The sequence below is a fragment of the Tachyglossus aculeatus genome, chromosome 6 (assembly GCF_015852505.1).
Source record: "Tachyglossus aculeatus isolate mTacAcu1 chromosome 6, mTacAcu1.pri, whole genome shotgun sequence".
In the NCBI taxonomy this organism is placed as follows: Eukaryota; Metazoa; Chordata; class Mammalia; order Monotremata; family Tachyglossidae; genus Tachyglossus; species Tachyglossus aculeatus.
This window is the reverse complement of record NC_052071.1, coordinates 43,374,892-43,394,499: the sequence shown is the minus strand read 5'-3', so window position 1 is coordinate 43,394,499 and position 19,608 is coordinate 43,374,892. Positions and strand designations below refer to the sequence as shown.

The 19,608-nt window shown below is 45.3% G+C and overlaps 1 protein-coding gene across 1 annotated transcript in view; it reads right to left on the bottom strand.

Annotated features, from left to right (window-relative positions):
* Positions 1 to 19,608, bottom strand: part of LOC119929700 (ras-related GTP-binding protein A) — a 34,312-nt gene that overhangs the window by 6,199 nt on the left and 8,505 nt on the right. The window contains exons 4-7 of the mRNA XM_038747928.1: positions 16,497 to 16,563; positions 14,382 to 14,604; positions 7,550 to 7,645; positions 6,244 to 6,366 (exon numbers count right to left, since the gene is read on the bottom strand). Coding sequence (XP_038603856.1) covers positions 6,244 to 6,366; positions 7,550 to 7,645; positions 14,382 to 14,604; positions 16,497 to 16,563 — 509 coding nt within the window. The remainder of the gene's footprint in view (positions 1 to 6,243; positions 6,367 to 7,549; positions 7,646 to 14,381; positions 14,605 to 16,496; positions 16,564 to 19,608) is intronic.

The window sequence follows — 19,608 nt, the reverse complement described above, 5'->3', positions numbered from 1 at the left end:
CGATAATTGCACCTGTCGATCACTCATCCACAGGGGGTTCTGTGCCCTCTGGAAGGGGGTTCTCCCTCTCTGATAGTCCCAGTTTTTTAAAATCTTTATTAATAATAATAATAATAATAATAATAGCATTTATTAAGCACTTACTATGTGCAAAGCACTCTTCTAAGCGCTGGGGAGGTTGTCCCACAGGGGGCTCACAGTCTTAATCCCCATTTTACAGATGAGGTAACAGGAACAGAGAATAATAATAATAATAATGGCATTTATTAAGCACTTACTATGTGCAAAGCACTGTTCTAAACCCTGGGGAGGTTACAAGGTGATCAGATTGTCCCACGGGGGGCTCACAGTCTTAATCCCCATTTCACAGATGAGTGAACTGAGGCCCAGAGAAGTGACTTGCCCAAAGTCACACAGCTGACAAGTGGCGGAGCCGGGATTTGAACCCATGACCTCTGACTCCAAAGCCCGTGCTCTTTCTACTGAGCCACGCTGCTTAGATAAGTGACTTGCCCAAAGTCACACAGCTGATAATTGGCAGAGCCGGGATTTGAACCCGTGACCTCTGACCCCAAAGCCCGTGCTCTTTCCACTGAGCTACGCTGCTTCTCAATATTTAATATGATGATCCTATGTCCTGCCCCTCCCCTTCTAGTTAGAAGAAACATATCTTGGGAATTTTCATCGCATGCCTTACATCCCTGATTCCCAGGAACGCGGACTACTTAACTGGTGAGATGAAGTGCTACCATTTGCAATTACGACTGCTTTTCATAATCAAGTGACTAGGTTTTGGAAGGGTCTCATTATAGCAGGACACTGTACATCTAACGGAGTGAGGAGCCCACTGGGGCAGGGGGTGGACGTTTAGAGGAGCAGGAGAAAATTCCTTTCCCATTTCTGGGAATTCCAATGCCTTACATTTCCAAAAAGATCACAGTACTGCACACAGGCGGTAGTTTCCCTTTTACAAACAAGATATCGGTGACAAGGGACTTGCCATAGCTATTGAGGGATGGAGACAAGCCATAGAATCCGGATATAATTCCATACTCATTACATTCTGCAATATGCATGGAACACTTGCACTCATTTAGTGGAATTTATTTAGCACTGTACTAAGCCCTTGGGAGGGTACAATATAAAAAGATATACATTCTCTGCCCACAGCAAGCTTACATAATTCTGCTTCTGCCATTACTCGCTTTCTCAGGTGGAGTTTATTACACTCTGCAATATGCATGGAACACTTCAACCACAATTCTGCTTCAGCAGTTACATTCACTTTCTCAGGTGGGGTTCAAAAAAAAAAAGTTAAGGCAGTGAGCCCCATATTGGACAGAGACTGTGTCCAACCTGATAATCTTGCATCCACCTCAGCACTAGAACAGTGCTTGACTTATGGTACACACTTAAATCAGTATGGCTTAGTGGATAGAGAATGCTAAGTACAGTGCTAAGCGCTTAGTACAGTGCTCTGCACACAGTAAGCGCTCAATAAATACGATTGATGATGATAGAGAACGGGCCTGGCAATCTGAAGGACCTGGGTTCTAATCCGAGCTCCGCCCCATGTCTGCTGTGGTGACCTTGGGCAAGTCACTTCACTTCTCTGGGCCTCAGTTCCCTCATCTGTAAAATGGGGATTAAGAGTGTGAGCCCTGTATGGGTTAAGGACCATGCACAATCTAATAACCTTGGATCTACCCCCTGTGCTTAGAACAGTGCTTGGCACATAGTAAGCACTGAACAAGTACCATTATTGCTTGGCACATAGTAAGCGCTTAACAAATACCATCATTATTATTATTGCTGCTGAATACTATAATTACCAAAATTATTAACCACCAATTTTGTCTTGGCTAGCATTAGAATCTCTTCCTCCCTTCAAAGCCCTACTGAGAGCTCACCTCCTCCAGGAGGCCTTCCCACACTGAGCCCTCTCCTTCCTCTCCCTCTCCTCCCCCTCCCCATCCCCCCCACCTTACCTCCTTCCCCTCCCCAAAGCACCTGTATATATGTTTGTACAAACTTATTACTCTATTTTATTTGAACATATTTATTCTATTTATTTTATTAAGATGTTTTGTTTTGTTCTCTGTCTCCCCCTTCTAGACTGTGAGCCCACTGTTGGGTAGGGACCGTCTCTATATGTTGTCAACTTGTACTTCCCAAGCGCTTAGTAAAGTGATCTGCACACAGTAAGCGCTCAATAAATACGACTGAATGAGTGAATCAGAATCAGAACAGCCTCCCACTGTTCCGATAGAGACAGAGTTCTTACCATTGCTTATTAGCCACCAGGAGGTACTGAGAGAAAAAAGCATTCTTGCGACTGCAAATTCCCCTCGAGAGTTGGAGCGGGTAGAACAGTTGATTCTCCAGTAACAAATGTTCTCAAAGAAAATTTCATTTCTGTATTCATTTGCCTGGATACCTCCGATTCACATAGTTCTTAGATTAATTTTAAAATGTTATGGCCACAAAAACGTTGCCTTCGTTTCCTAGCAGAGTATTACTTGGGAATACCTCGGCTAGAACTTATTTTCAAATTCCTAGAAGAGACTAAGACTCAACGAAGCGATCGATGTGGCTTAGTGAAGGGTACACCCTGCCAGATTTATCCTCCGTGACAGAATGAAAGCCCACGGGATTTATCTAGACTTCAGTGAGACTTTTAATTCCATCCATCTTCAGTTTTTTATGGTATTTGTTAGGCACTTACTATGTGCCAGGCACTGAACTAAGCGCTGGAGCAGATACAAGCTAATCAGTTTGGACACGGTCCATGCCCCACATGGGGCTCACAATCTTAATCCCCATTTTACGGTAGAGGAAACTGAGGCAAAGAGAAATGAGGTGACTTGCCCAAGGTCACAAAGGAGCAAATGGCTGGGCCAGGATTAGAACGCAGATCTTTCCACTAGGCCAGGCTGCTTCTCTAGTAGGAACTGTTGGGTAGGGATTGTTCTCTATCTGTTGCCGAGTAGTACTTTCCAAGCGCTTAGTACAGTGGTCTGCACACAGTCAGTGCTCAATAAATACGAATGAATGAACTGTAAGGACACAAGTTGCATAATCTTCATTTTTCTCTCAGATCAGCAGGAGTCAGGCTGCCCGTTTCCTTTGGCTCACAATCCTAGGGTGGGGTTAAAGCTACAGTGGTGCAGTACACATAATTGTGGTGTTTATTAAACCCTTACTACATGCCAGGCACTGTGCTAAGAGCTGGACTGGATACAAGCACACTGAGTCAGACGTAGTCCCTGTCCCATGTGGGGCTCTCAGTCTCAATCCCCATTTTACAGAAGAGGGAACTGAGGCCCAGAGAAGGGAAGCGACTTGCCCAAGGTCACACAGCAGACAAGTGGCAGAGAAGAAACTCGAACCCATGATTCCCAGGCCTGTGCTCTACCCACTAAGCCATGCTGCTTCTCAGGGGACTCATTCTTAATAAATACCATCATTATTATTATTATTCTGCTGCTATTGGCTCCCCAAACGGGTTTTACACTCATTCATTCATTCATTTATTGAGTGCTTACTGTGCACAAAGCATTGTACTAAGCGCTTGGACTCTCCTGGCTGATAGACCAATGTGGTATCTAGAAGCTCCCTCCACGATTTGATTCTAATTTTACTGTACCACACATTTATGTTGTTTTCTATTCAAACGACTCCCACTGTTTCCTCTGGTGTTCAATTCTAATTTGGGCTCCAACAGCCTGCAGTTAAAACTTATTAACATTTAAAACAAACGAGAACTCAGAATTTCCAGCACTTAGAACAGTGCTTGGCACATAGTAAGTGCTTAACAAATATCATAATTATGAATTTCTGTCATATGGAGCTGTAATTTACAGAGAGAATAAAACATCACTTTGCCCCTTCCTACCTCACTACAAGAGAAGTAGCATGGCTCAGTGGAAAGAGCCCGGGCTTTGGAGTCAGAGGTCATGGGCTCAAATCCCAGCTCCACCAACTGCCAGCTGTGTGACTCTGGGCAAGTCACTTCACTTCTCTGGGCCTCAGTTACCTCATCTGCAAAATGGGGATGAAGACTGGGAGCCCCCCGTGGGACAACCTGATCACCTTGTAACCTCCCCGGCGCTTAGAACAGTGCTTTGCACATAGTAAGTGCTTAATAAATGCTATTATTATTATTATTACTCTCCTACTATAACTCATCCCACACACTGCACTCCTCCAACGCTAATCTTCTCACTGTGCCTTCATCTTGTCTATTTCGCCACCGATCTCTCAGCCACGTCCTGCCTCTGGCCTGGAACGCCCTCCCTCCTCATATCCAACAATCACTCTCCTCGTCTTCAAAGTTTTATTGAAGCCTCATCTCCTCCTAGAGGCCTTCCCTGACTAAGCCCTCCTTTCCTCTTCTCCCACTTCCTTCTGTGTCGCTGTGCCTTGCTCCCTTTATTCACCCTCCCAGCCCCAGACCATTTAGGTCCATATCTGTACATCATTTATTTATATTAATGTCTGTCTCCCCTTCTAGGCTGTAAGCTTGCTGTGGGCAGGGAATGTGTCTGTTATATCCTACACTCGCCCAAGTGCACACACTAAGCACTCAATAAATACAAATGACTGACAATCTGACTATATTTACTGGGCCTTTATTGTACGCAGAGTACTGGACTAAGTGCTTAGCAATCCACTTAGCATAAATACACTATGAGGTTGTCACCCCCACCCCCAAGCATTTTTCTTGAGACCTGCAAAAAAGCAATATTTTCCAACCCCTTATACCTTTTCTTTTTTTAAATCAGGCCCTAAAGGGCATCCATCCACTTTGGTCTAACCTAGCCGGTAGTCTGGTCCTCCTCAGGGCCCCCCGGCTAGGAAGGAGGGTTAGGGGGTGCAGGGACAGGGGGACATCCAGCCCCAGCACCTTTTTTGGGGGAATCCAGGCTGGAGAACGGGAAAGGAGCTTGTCACTTGACACGTGACCACACTTCAATGTTTCAAATAACTGGCTGTACACCAGGGTCTTGCTTTTCTGTCACTTTTCAAATCCTAACCTTCATGGTCCAAATCAGTGTTTTTAAAGTGACCCTCACCTACAGAAGCAACATGGCAAGGTGGATAGAGCAGAGGCCTGAAAGTCAGAAGGTCATGGATTCTAATCCTGCCTCCACCACCTGTCTGCTGGGTGACCTGGGGCAAGTCATTTTACTTTTCAGTGCCTCAGTCACCTCATCTATAAAATGGGGATTGAGACTGTGAGCCCCAAATGGGACAGGGACTACGTCCAACCCAATTTGCTTGTATCCACTCCAGCGCTTAGTTCAGTGCCTGGCACACAATAAGCACTTAAATACCAAAGCAGCATGGCTTAGTGGAAAGAGGACGGGCTAGGGACCCGTCTGTTTATAAATCGTCTCAAAAGATGCAAACCTCATTCACTTGCCTCAAAAAGAGCTTTACCCTGTGCTTGCCAAGAGAAGGGGATTCTCCCTCAAAGGGATGTGAAACTTCTAGGTATTCTAAAAATGGGTTGGGAGGGAGAAACCATAGAAATGGAATTTTTTTTTAGTTCTAACGACCCCTCCTGATGATGAGATTTGAAAGGATTTCGTTCAGGCCACTTGATTAAACCTCTGTGTGACCTCACTGTTTTCCATGCGACCAAGTTAAATGATCTGGAGCACGGGAACATTCGGAGAGTGGTTTATGTTAGCGGACTTCCATTCTACTGCCATCCATCACTTGGCAATTTCAGCTACTGTGGGTACCTTTCAAAGGGATTTTCCTGTTTCCTGACCCTGGAGTAGAGTCCCAGATCAGAAAGCAGACTTAAATGACCCCTTGATTTTATAGTACAACACTTGGCAGGAGGGAGGAAAGGATCCGTATGGTATTCCTCAGACCAGCTTGAGAAACAGTGTGGTCTAGTGGCTAGAGCAGGGGCCTGGGAATCAAAAGGACCTGGCTTCTAATTCCTGCTTTGCCGCCTGTCTGCTGTGTGACCTTGGGCAAGTCACCTCACTTTCCTGTGCCTCAATTATCTCATCTGTAAAATGGGGATAAAGACCGTGAGCCCCATGCCACCCAGATTTGCTTGTATCGACCCCAACGCTTACTACAGGGCCTGGCACTTAGTTGGTGCTTAAGTACCACAATCATCATCATCATCATCACAGACTTATTGTTTTCTTCTGCTATGACAGAGTTGAAGGGCAGGGGAGGGGATGTGGTGCACAGCTAGATGTGTCAGGAAGTTCTCACCAGAAAAGTAGCTCTCTCAAAAAGAAGCACTTCATCTGCCTCAATAATTTGAGCAAAATTCCTCAGGTTCATTTCCAGCTGTTGGACATTGGGGATCAGTTGATATACAATACTAGACCAAGCCTGCCAAAAGAGAAGTTGTAAAGACATCACAAGCCAGGTAACTTGTCTCTGGCCTATTTATGTTGCCAAGCAGAGCACTAATAAAACATACATTATGATGAGAAAACCCCTTGCTAACTCAGTCCTTACTATTACCGACATCTGTAAAACATTTTCATGGTAAATACGAGTATTAGTCTTTCCAATAAGACTTGGTGGATTGAAAACAAAAAAATTATTATGCCCCAAGAATCGCATTTCCCAAAAATTAACCATGGTAAGCGCTTGTTTACGGCAACTCTTTCCCCTCGACAGAAGTCCAAACGTAACTAACCATCAAGATAAACTACTGAAGCTTGGCTTCATATGTTGTCATCGAAAGGAGATTTGAGTCAAAAGGTGAATGGAGTTCGAACACTCAGTTTTTTCATCTTCATTTGTAAGGCTTAAAAAAAAGGCACATTTACACAACTGCGAATGCTTTGCAAAAAATGATCATGTAAGAAATCCTGCCTCCAAGGAATACTAAAATGAAAACTGAGCAGGTTATCTTACGGTTCCATCACATCATGCTTCTGGATCCTTTGACCTGCAGAAAGCCCAAAGTAACGCTAATGGCTTATTAAATGACAAGGTCTAATAGACGCAACCTTCTCAGGAGCTGTATTTGAAAATTAAGCTCCATTTCTTTAGCAAAATACCTAAATACGAAGGGTCACAAATTTAGACAACCCTGCTTACAAAGAGGTAGGTAATTCTTCTTCATCAGCAACAGGAAGATCTACTGTGTAAATAGCAAATTGTAAAGCAAGTGTTTAGCTTCTGAAAATTAAGGTTTTCTTTCCTATCCAAACATGAGACTAATTTATTTATATTAATGAATAAGCCTCAGGAGACTCCACAAATCCAAACCCTACCAAAGATACTCAGGACGCGGGCTCTGAATCCAAGGTGACCTACATAAACCAGCCTAACATGCCAAGAAATAAGACTACCTGAAGTATTTTTGGACATTTTAAACACTTCCTTACTCATTTTTTACCCTAAGCCCCTCTGATCCTTGAGCAGGCATATTCAAAGTGTTCACTGGAGATCATCTAGGAGTCTCCTTTTCCCATTAGGAGTGTAAGGAATGAATCAGATCCTCGACTTGGCTAATCTCCTGTTGCGGGGGACAGTTGTGGGAAGACTGTAAAGTACAAACCTTGTAGAGGGTTTCATCCCAGATAGATGTTCGAAAACAAGTACAATCCAACGGGCGGGACAGTCGCCGAAGATCCTCTTCTCGCTCTTTAAAAATCTGAATTAAAGACAGTTCAATGTTTCGGGTTAGCTATTATTCTCATCCTCCCTTGAAAGCTGGGACTATAAATTTTTCACTAAATTTTACAATGTCCCGATGATGATGGTGTTTGTTAATCAGATAATAATAACGATGGTATTTGTTAGGCGCTTAATATGTGCCAAGCACTGTTCTAAGCACTAGGGTAGAGACTAGGTAATCAGGTTGTCTCACGTGGCGCTCACAGTCTTAATCCCCATTTTACAGAAGAGGTAACAGGCACAGAGAAGTTAAGTCACCCAGCTGATATGTGGTGAAGCCGGAATTAGAACCCACGTCCTCTGACTCTCAAGTCCGTACTCTTTCCACTAAGCCACGCTCCTTCTCTAATGGACGCAATCCCTGTCCCACACGGGGCTACCAGTCTAAATAGGAGGGAGAACAGGCACTGAATTCCCAATTTACAAATTGGAAATTGAGGCACAGAGAAGTGACTTGACCAAGGTCACAACAGGCAAGTGGTGCAGGTGGAATTCATTCAATCGTATTTATTGAGCACTTATTGTGTGCAGAGCACTTTACTAAGCGCTTGGAAAGGAATTAGAACCTCAGGTCCTCTGAATCCCAGAGACAAGGTCTTTCCATGTCGAGACCTGGGGGACACAAGTGGTTTTTTTTGTTTTGTTTTGGTTTTTTCAATGGTATTTGTTAGGTGCTTACTACGTGCCAGGCACTGTTCTAAGTGCTGGGGTAGATGCATGCGAATCAGATTGGACACAGTCCCTGTCCCACATTAATCCCCATTTTACAGATGAGGGAAGAGAGGCCCAGAGAAGTGAAGTGACTAGCTCAAGGTCACAGAGTAATAATAATAAACAATAATAATAATAATGATGGCATTTGTTAAGTGCTTACTATGTGCAAAGCACTGTTCTAAGCGCTAGGGGGATACAAGGTGATCAGGTTGTCCCATGTGGGGCTCACAGTCTTAACCCCCATTTTACAGATGAGGTAACAGGCTCAGAGGAGTTAAGTGACTTGCCCAAGGTCACACAGCAGACATGTGGCGGAGCCGGGATTCGAACCCATGACCTCCGACTCCAAAGCCCGTGCTCTTTCCACTGAGCCACACTGAGCAGACGAGTGGCGGAGCCAGGACTAGAATCTAGGTCCTTCTGACGTCCAGGCCTGTGCTCTAATCACTAGGCCACGGTATTTCAAAGCAAAACTGAAGACGTTGGAGATTAGTTAGGAAGGAAGTGTCACGCCAATAGGTAGCTCAAAAAGCCTCCGGTTCAGGCTGACGACAACGAATGCATAATCTGAGCCCCCTCTCGTGGCCAACTGACTTCATCATGGTGCTTCGTTAGAGGAAATATTTTTTAAAGCTTAGGAAATTAAGACATTTTATGATCTCTCCTCGAGGATTTAAAACCAAATATGCTTGGATTTGAAGGGCTCTACTGAACTTGCACATTATTAAAAAAAAAACAAATAACCAAACCCAGATCAAACTCAACACACCTAATAAGGTAAAACCCAGTTACTCTGTAATCAATCAGGGGTCTTTATTGAGCGCTTACTGCGTGCAGAGCCCTGTACTAAGTGCTTGGGAGAATACAATATAACACTCCCTGCCCACAACGAGCTTACAGTCCAGAGGGGGCATAGAGTTTTTGTGATGCAATAAAACCGCCTAGTTATCTCAGTGGTCTGCGAACCCTGGGTGGTATCGCACTGTGCCCGATCTGATTATCTTGTGTCAACCCCAGCGATTAGCACAGTGCTTGACCTAAAGGAGGTGCTTAACCAATGCTGGTGCTATTCTTTGGGGGCGGAGGGAAACGGGGGTTATCCGTGGGAAAGTTAGAGAGATTACAGAGCTACAGAGACCGTCTGTAACTGGTCACACAAGCTGTTAGCCCAACAGATATTCTGCGAGCCTCAGAAGCCCAAAATCAGTTGTTAAATCAGACTGCCGAGACGGTCCATTATTCAACCGTTTGGAACATCCCCAAAATATCTGAAATGCTGGAGAAGGAAAACTGAGCTTTAAAGAAAACAAGTCTACGATCCCTTAAGACCTCGATTCAGTAGCTAAAAGGTAGCCAGGGCAGGCTGTAAAACAGATTCCACTGGGCTAAAGATCAACCAAATTGTCGATCCGGTTTGAAAAGCCAATTTAGGGACACCCCCCAAACACATGAATAAATTAATAATGTTTACAACAGATGCAAAGTCGCACCCTTGTTACTAAGTGCAGCAGGAAGCATTCCTGTCCAGATGTCATCATCAATCGTATTTATTGAGCGCTTACTGTGTGCAGAGCACTGTACTAAGCGCTTGGGAAGTACAAGTTGGCAACATATAGAGACGGTCCCTACCCAACAGTGGGCTCACAGTCTAAAAGATGTGCTCCTAAAGCATGGCGGTTGTTTCCTGCAAACCCCAGTGCTGAGGAAAACTCATCCTGTAGTACTCCTGGTGGCTGACGCCCAGGCCTGGGAATCAGAAAGACCTGGGTTCTAATCCTGGCTCCGCCACTTGTCTGCCGTGTGGCCTTGGGCAAGTCACTTCACTGGGCCTCGGTCACCTCATCTGTAAAATGGGGATGAAGACTGGGGCAGGGACTATGCCCAACCAGATTAGCTTGTATCTACCCCAGCACTTAGTGCTTGACACAGTAAACACAGAGAAGCAGCGTGGCTCAGTGGAAAGAGCCCGGGCTTGGGAGTCAGAGGTCGTGGGTTCAAATCCCGGCTCTGCCAATTATCAGCTGTGTGACTTTGGGCAAGTCACTTCACTTCTCTGGGCCTCAGTTACCTCATCTGTAAAATGCGGATTAAGACTGCGAGCCCTCCGTGGGACAACCTGATCACCTTGTAACCTCCCCAGCGCTTAGAACAGTGCTCTGCACATAGTAAGTGCTTAATAAATGCCATCATTAATAATTAATTAAATGCATAACAAATAGCAATATTATTACTACTATAATATGCACACAAGCCATTTCTTCCAACCTGAGGATCCTAAATCCAAGAGATTTGCAAAGTCAGGAGAACGGTCCTTAATTCCCTAAAAAGAGTCATTCATTCGATCGTGTTTACTGAGTGCTTACTGTGTGCAAAGCACTGTACTAAGTCCTTAGTGCAACCCAAATGCAAAGTAAGAACAGGTGTTTGAGTGGGACTGGGTGAACCTTGTCATCGAAATAATAATTATGGGATTTGCTAAGTGCTTACTATGTGGCAGGCACTATACTAAGCGCTGAGTGGATACAAGCAAACTGGGTTGGACACAGTCCCTGTCCCGCATAGGGCTCACAGTCTTATTCCCCATTTTACAGATGAGGTAACTGAGGAGTGAAGTGACTTGCCTAAGGTCACCTGGCAGACAAGTGGCGGAACTGGGATTAGAACCCATGACCTTCTGATTTCCAGGCCCGTGCTTTATCCACTATGCCATGCTGCTTCTAAAGCATCAAAAGATATTTTAGACAGTTAGGCCCCATCCAAAAAGGAGCAAAATGGAGAAACATGAATTCCGGAGAAACATGGGCTAAAGAGGAACCACACCTTCGCCACCTCAAAGGGGGATCTATCATGTTCACAAACTTCCCCAGATTAGATTATTCCACATTTGCCCTAGGCTAATCCTCTAATAATAATAATAATAATAATGGTATTTGTTAAGCGCTTACTATGTGCAAAACACTGTTCTAAGCATTGGGGAAGTTACAAGGTAATCAAGTTGTCCCACGGGAGGCTCACAGTCTTCATCCCCATTTTACAGATGAGGTAAATGAGGCAGAGAGAAGTGAAGTGACTTGCCCAAAGTCACACAACAGTTGGCGGAGCCAGGATTTGAACCCTTGACCTCTGACTCCAAAGCCCGTGCTCTTTCCACTGAGCCACGCTGCTTCTCACAGCCATGCTGCTTCTCTAGACTATAAACTCGCTGTGGACAGGGAATATGTCTGTTTATTGTACTGTACTCTCCCAAGCACTTAGTACAGTGCTCTGCACACAGTAAGTGCTCAATAAATACAACTGAATGAATGAATGAACTCTTGCCATCAGAAGCCATTTATGACAAATTCTCTTGTTCTCCTTTCAGAGAAGCGGGAAAAGCAGAGAACCATGGGTTACCTTCATGGAGTCAGAACACATTGATTGATAATAATAACAATAATAATAATGGCATTTATTAAGCGCTTACTATGTGCAAAGCACTGTTCTAAGCGCTGGGGAGGTTACAAGGTGATCAGGTTGCCCCAAGGGAGGCTCACAGTCTTCATCCCCATTTTACAGATGAGGAAACTGAGGCACAGAGAAGTTAAGTGACTTGCCCAAAGTCACACAACTGACAATTGGTGGAGCCGGAATTTGAACCCATGACCTCTGAATCCGAAGCCCGTGCTCTTTCCACTGAGCCATGAGTAAAGACATTGCTAGCAGTTTGCCGGGCCCAGGCTAAACAACTGCCTTCCTTCATTGTACTTCCCAAGCGCTTAGTACAGTGCTCTGCACACAGTAAGTGCTCAATACATATGATTGAATGAATGAATGAATGAATCTCCTGAGCCAATTCAGATACTTTAGTCTTCTCCAAATTAGACAATCCTAAATCCTATAGTTTTTCCTCAGAAATCTTGCGTTCCAATCATCCCTCAAGACAAACGACTTCGAACCAACCAAATATGCCCTGATACTGATCTTCTCAGTGCTGTGTGCAAGAAAAGGATATCCCAAATACAGAGATTGTGATAGGGTTACTTCACAATTCCCACATGCTCTACTCTGATTAGGATGTGATTTGGGACAACCAAAACACAGTTTGGTTGTTTTGGCCTCAACTTCCAACAGACGAAATTAAAACATCAAAATCCATTCACCCCTTGAATTCATTCATTCAATCGGATTTATTGAGCGCTTACGGTGTGCAGAGCACTGTACTAAAAGCTTGGGAAGTACAAGTCGGCAACATATAGAGACGGTCCCTACCCAACAACGGGCTCACGGTCTAAAAGGGGGAGACAGACGACAAAACAAAACATGGGGACAGGCGTCAAGTCGTCAGGACAAATAGAATTAAAGCTAAATGCACATCATTAACAAAATAAATAGAATAGTGAACATGTACAAGTAAAATAGAGTAATAAATCTGTACAAACATATATACAGGTGCTGTGGGAAGGGGAAGGAAGTAGGGCTGGGGGTGGGGAGGAGGAGAGAAAAAAGGGGGCACAGTCTGGGATCATCATCAATGGTATTTATTGAGCACCTATTGCGTGCAGAGGACTGTACTAAGTGCTTGGGAGAATACAACCGAGTTGACAGACACATACCGAGTTGACAGACACATTCCCTGCCCTCTACAAGTTTACAATCTACAGAGCTGCCTACACCAACAAGTGAAAGTGAACTTTTAAGAGTGAAGGATTCCTTAGAGAAGCAGTGTGGCTCACTGGAAAGAGAACGGGCTTTGGAGTCAAAGGTCATGGGTTCAAATCCCGGCTCCACCAATTGTCAGCTGTGTGACTTTGGGCAAGTCACTTCGCGTCTCTGTGCCTCAATTACCTCATCTGTAAAATGGGGATTAAGACTATGAGCCCCCCATGGGACAATCTGATCACTCTGTAACCTCCCCAGTGCTTAAAACAGTGCTTTGCACATAGTAAATGCCTAATAAATGCCATCATTTTTATTATTATTATTATTCCTCCTGTCACCTTGAACGGTTGTTTCACTTGAACAAGTGCCCCAATCACAACCTTGATGTAACAACCAGTTGTACTTTCCACGTGCCCAGTACAGTGCTCTGCACACACTAAGCGCTCAATAAATACGATTGAGTGAATGGAAGTCCACGAGTGTTAACGTCAGGAGTAACTCCAAGCTCCTTATGGGCAGGAAACCCGTCTACCGACTCTGGTAAACCGGAATCTCCCAAGCACTTAAAGTTTACAAAGCCAGTCCCAGGTGACTCCTCCTTGGGATGTGCACATTCTTAGTGCTAAAGGGAATCTTTCAGGTGGGAAAGCAGATGTTGAAAGACCAGTTTTTGCTAAACCCTACCCGGCAAAACTTTAGCGGTTTTCACAACTTCCCACATCCGACTCTGGCTCTGTTGGCCTTTTCCAGAAACCCAGAGGACATCTAAAGCAAGGATAGCTCACCAAAGCTCGTGACGGGCTGGGAGCGTGTCTAGAAGCAGCGTGGCTCAGTGGAAAGAGCCCGGGCTTTGGAGTCAGAGGTCACGGGTTCGAATCCCGGCTCTGCCACATGTCTGCTGTGTGACCTTGGGCAAGTCACTTAACTTCTCTGAGCCTCAGTTACCCCATCTGTAAAATGTGGATTAAGGCTGTGAGCCCCATGTGGGACAACCTGGTCACCTTGTATCCCCCCCCAGCGCTTAGAACAGTGCTTTGCACATAGTAAGCGCTTAACAAATACCAACATTATTATTATTATTATTACCACTTCTGTTGCCCTGTACTTTCCCACAGTGGAGCACGGTGCTCCACGTACAGTAAGTGCTCAATAAACACCACTGATTGATTGCAGGGCCGTTTCCTACGCCATAAAAACATGCCTTGAGGTCCTTTCAAAACCTCGTCGTTTATGACACCGAGATTTTTTTTTTCCTGAAAGATAAGGGGCACACGCTTATCCATACCTCATGACCAAAGAAGATGGTACTAAGTGCCCAAGGCTTGGTTCGGTATCCACCGCCAGCGGGCTTAGCTTCTTACCAGATCACGCTGATCTTCCTGCACCAGATCCATTTTATGCACCAGGCAGAAGATTTTGGCATCGGAAGAGTTCTGAAGGATGGCCTCCAAGCACGACTGGTAATAATGCATGTCCTTCTCCAGTTCCCGGCTCTCAACGTCGAACACGTAAATGAGGACTTCGACGTTGCGAAAGATGTTGTCCCTCTGGCTGGTGAAGTAGTTTTCCATGAAGGTATCCTGCCTGGAAGGGAGCAGATCAAGAGCGATCAATGGCATTTAGTGAGCACTGTGTGCGAAGCGCTTGGATATTGAGAGTACGCTACACAGAACTGGTAGGCATGTTCTGCCCACAACGAGCTTTGATGAGGAAACCTGAGTTAGCCATCCTTGCTTCAAAAGTACTCTGGGCTACTGGAGAAGGCAAAAAGAACTAGCGACTATTGTGGACATTTGTGACAACCGCTAAAGGTTTGCCATGAAGAACGTCGTAAAAACTGGTTTTTCAACATCTGCTTTCCCTTTAGCACCAAGAATGTATAAATCCTGAGGAGGATTAATCTGTGTGTGATTTTGTAAGTCCAAAGAATAAAAAAAACCAAATGGAAAAAAAGCAAAGAACTGTGCTATGGCTTTTCACAAGGGAAATCCAGCTGTATCAGAAGGGAACTGCTGTATGATTTGTGACACGGCTTCCTTTGCCTAAGAAACTTCATGTATGAGGTGAGGAATGGATTCGCTGAAAAACATCTAATGACTGTCTAGTCATGGGAGAGGAGACACACCATGAAGCAAAAATTTTCAGCACAGCGCACTCGGCCATCAAATAAGCATGTACATTAACCCCATGGATGTATGGGGTGATGGGAAGTTTATTACTTTTAATGGTATTTGTTAAGCGCTTACTATGTGTCAGGCACTGTTCTAAACACTGGGGTAGATCCAAGATAACCAGAATGGACCCAATCCATGATCCATACAGGATTCAGAATTTGAATCCCCATTTTACTTATGGCATAACTGAGACACAGAGAAGTGAAGTGACTTGCCCAAGGGCACACAGCAGACAAATGGAGGAGCCCAAGGGCACACAGCAGACAAATGGAGGAGCCGGGACTAGAACCCATGACCTTCTGACTGCGAGGCCCGGGCTCTAGCCGCTACACCACACTGTTTCTGAGCAGACATGAGAGGGATGGCGTGAGAGAGGGGGACACAACAGGCCTTTCAGACTTAGTGGGTGCGATGAACATTCAATTATAAATACAAGAATCCCCCAACGAAGTTCAAATCAGCTCCTTCCAAGAAGAGAAAGTGGAGTGGTAGGGCCTTCTTTCAGAGCGGCAAGCAGCAGAGAACACCTTTTTTGGAGACCAGCCCAGCATGGATTTGGTCAGACCGCAGGTTTTGGGCTCGCCCAGTGGGCCAGAACAAGCCCAGTCACTTCCTCTGCCACTCCTGCCCACTTTCCCCTAGTAGGACCTGCCAGGGCTGAGTGGGGCAGTGGTTTGGGCCCTTCTCTGCACACTGGAGAAGCGGATCAGGATCAGGCTCTTTGTAGAGGCCTGGAAACACAAGAGTCCAAAAAAACCAAAAAACAAAAAGGGCAGGGTGGGCGGATGAAAAGGCAGCACGGCTTATCGGATAGAGCACGGGACTGGGAGTTGGAAGGACCTGGGTTCCAATCCCGGCCCCGCCACTTGGCTGGGTGACCCTGGGCAAGTTACTGTGCCTCTGTTCCCTCATCTGGAAAATGGGGAGTAAGACTATGAGCCCCATGTGGGACATGGAATGTGTCCAATGTGATTACCTTGTATCTACCCCAGTCCTTAATACAGTGCCTGGCACATAGTTAAGTGTTTAAATACCGTGGGAAAAAAACCCAAAAAACCAAGCTGTCTTGGGATAGTTTTTAGTTTCTGGAACTATTTAATTTGGGCTCTTTTTCGGCTCCAACCTCAAGAAGTTAACCGAATGTATTACCTTAACCAAATGTCAATTGTGTAACTATTTCTAACCAACAAAACATCCCCTGCGTGGAGTCCAGTCGCTGTGCCTTCATTCGCGTCTTAGCTTCCGCTCGTTCCTGTGGTGACCACTACCCGTTTCCCGACCGAATAAGCGAACTGTACCTACCCACCACAGTCCCACAGATTCAACACTAGGTTTCCCAGAAATCGGACGTGGGAGTGCTCCACATCAACTGCAAGAGAAAGGGGAAAGGGTTCTCGTCATTGCAGGAATCGAACCAACTGAAGCGGAAGCTCAGACAAGGAAACCATTAACCCCCCAGCACGCGCCTGGGAGTCAGAAGCACCCGGGTTCTAATCCCGGCTCTGTTGCCTGTCTGCTGTGTGGCCTTGGGCAAGTCACTAAACTCCCCTGTGCCTCAGTGCCCTCTTTTAAATGGGGATGAAGACTGTGAGCCTTCTGTGGGACAGGGACTGTGTCCAACCTTTGTACTCACCCCAGCGCTTAGTACAGTGCCTGGCACAGAGTAAGTGCTTAACAGATACCACAATTATCAGTATTACTATTATTTCCGTTTGGGAAAGGGACCAGTAGTGACCTTTAATTCCTCAAGCCACGGGAATGGGACGTCCAACTCACAAGTGTGGTTTAAGGTTGGGTTGGGAGCCCATTTTGCCCGGGTGGTTCCCACGGCTGGTCTACTTTCCTATTCCTGCATTAGAGAAGGGGAAGAAAAGTTGCATCTAGTGAGCTAACCTCAACTCAAATATAGAGGCACAAACTTAAATAATTTGAGATGCTTTATAGGATCGTATTCTTCCACAAAATAGCTTCTAACTCTCATTCATTCATTCAATCGTATTTATTGAGCGCTGCGTGCACAGCACTGTACTAAGTGCTTGGGAAGTATAAGCTGGCAACATATAAAGACGGTCCCTACCCAAAAATGGGCTCAGAGTCTAGAAGTGGGGAGACAGACAATAAACCCCAACTCAGTCCCACAGCACTTACATCCGTCTCTGTAATTTGTCTATTTATATTAATGTGTCTCACCCTCTACACTATAAGCTCGTTGCAGGTGGGGCATGTGTCTACCCGCTCTATGTTGTACTCTTCCAAGCACTCAGTACGGTTGCTCTGCACTCAGTAAGCGCTCAATAAATACCATTGATTAAAAAGTGTTTGATGCAAATGTTTCCACCTGCTTTCTCAAGGATCCAACTTGGGGGGGGTGGGGGGGGGGGAATTGCGATTCCTCCCTAACGGGTGACTTACATTAGAGGGGGCTGGTGGCTGGGAAGGGAAGCCCCAGCACCTCTGCCCTAATAATCCCCCGAGACTCTCAGTTTTCCTTATCGATGGGATTTATTGAGAGCTTTTTCTGTGCAGAACACTGTACTAGATGCTTGGGGGAGTACAGTATAAACGGAGTTGGAAGACACATTCCCCGCCCACAAGGAACGGCAGTGTGGCTCAGTGGAAAGAGCCCAGGCTTTGGAGTCAGAGGTCATGGTTTCAAATCCCAGCTCCGCCAATTGTCAGCTGCGTGACTTTGGGCAAGTCACTTAACTTCTCTGTGCCTCAGTTACCTCATCTGGAAAATGGAGATTAAGACTGTGAGCCTCCGTGGAACAACCTGTTCACCTTGTAACCTCCCCAGTGCTTAGGACAGTGCTTTGAACATAGTAAGCACTTAACAAATGCCATCATTATTATTATTAAGGAGCCCAGAGTATAAACTATTCACCGTAACTTCAGGGTTGTACCACTGAACACTTATATAAATGGGAGGAGAACTGGGCTAAAGGTGAGCATTCAAAATAGGAGGGGCGAGCCGCAGGGAAAAGCAAGAGGCAGGAGCTTGGGGAAGCCCTCCACTCTTGAGTCAGCTTGGACTCACCCCAGTTAACCTGCCCTGACTAAGCCCTCAATTCCTCTTCTCCCACTCCCTTTGTTTGGGGAGGGAAAAGGCTTCCTATTCCCGCATCAGGATCAACAATAAAGTCACTAGATGCCCCAGTCCCAAGACTGATTTCTGGTGGTCGCCACTTAATGGCCCACTGGAGATTTTTCAACACCTGAAAAATAGGCTCCTCAAATTTTCAGGGTTCAACAGAAAATTAGTCTGACCCATCTGTTTACAAATCCTCTCAAAAGAAGCAAACTGGCTCACTTGCCGCAAAACAGCTTTATCTTCTGCTTGCCAAGAGAAGGGGATTCTCCCTGAAAGGGATGTATATTCTAAACATGAGTTGAGGGGAGAGAAACCATGCAATTTGATTTTTTTTTAGTTCTAATGACCCCTTCTAATAATGAGATTAAAATATTTTCCTTCAGGCACTTGACTAAACCTTCGTGTGACCTCAGCGCTTTCCATGTGACCAAGTTAAGCGATCTGGAGCACAGGGATATCCGAGGAGTAGTTATGTAGTAGACACCCATCATACTGCCATCCATCACCTTGCAAATTCAGGGACTGTGGGTATCTTTCAAAGGATTTTCCTGTTTTCTGATTCTGGAGTAAAGTCCCAGATCAGAAAGGAGACTTAGATGACCCCTTGTTTTTATAGTATAACACTTTGGGCGAAGGAGGAAAGGATCTGTACGGTATTCCTCAGATAAGCCTGAGAGGCATCACGGGCTAGTGGATAGAGCCTGGGTCTTAGAGTCAGAAGGACCTGGGTTCAAATTCCGGCTCCACCACGTCTGCTACGTCACCTTGAACAAGTCACTTAATTTCTCTTTGCCTCAGTTACCTCATCTGTAAAATGAGGATTAAGACTGTGAGCCCCATGTGGGGCGTAGACTGTGTCCAACTTGATTACCCTGGGCTCAATAAAGTGCCTGGAATGTAGTAAACACTTAAATACCATATTAAAAAAAATTAAAACAACACACCATTCATTCCCCGACGATTCCAACCAATCAGATCCTCATGTACCCTCCTGTATCCTTTCAATACTACTTATTGAGTGCCTAGTGGGTATCAGAGCACTGTACTGGGAGCTTTGAGGACCACAGTAAAAGTCAGAGACAGGTCCCTGACACCAAATTTTCACACGAGCTGTGACTTGAGTTCAGATATGATGTGAGAAGAGGGATCACCTTCTCGAGTCCAGCGAAGCGTGGGTCATATAAAGACACTGGGCAAGGAAGTTCTCTGAAGGTTCAACCTTCTGAAATAGCAGCATTCACTTCCCATATTAAATCTCTAGAACCTCAAATACGGAAGACTTCCGGAGCAGAGTTTTGAAGAGGGGAGCTGGGGCTGGACATT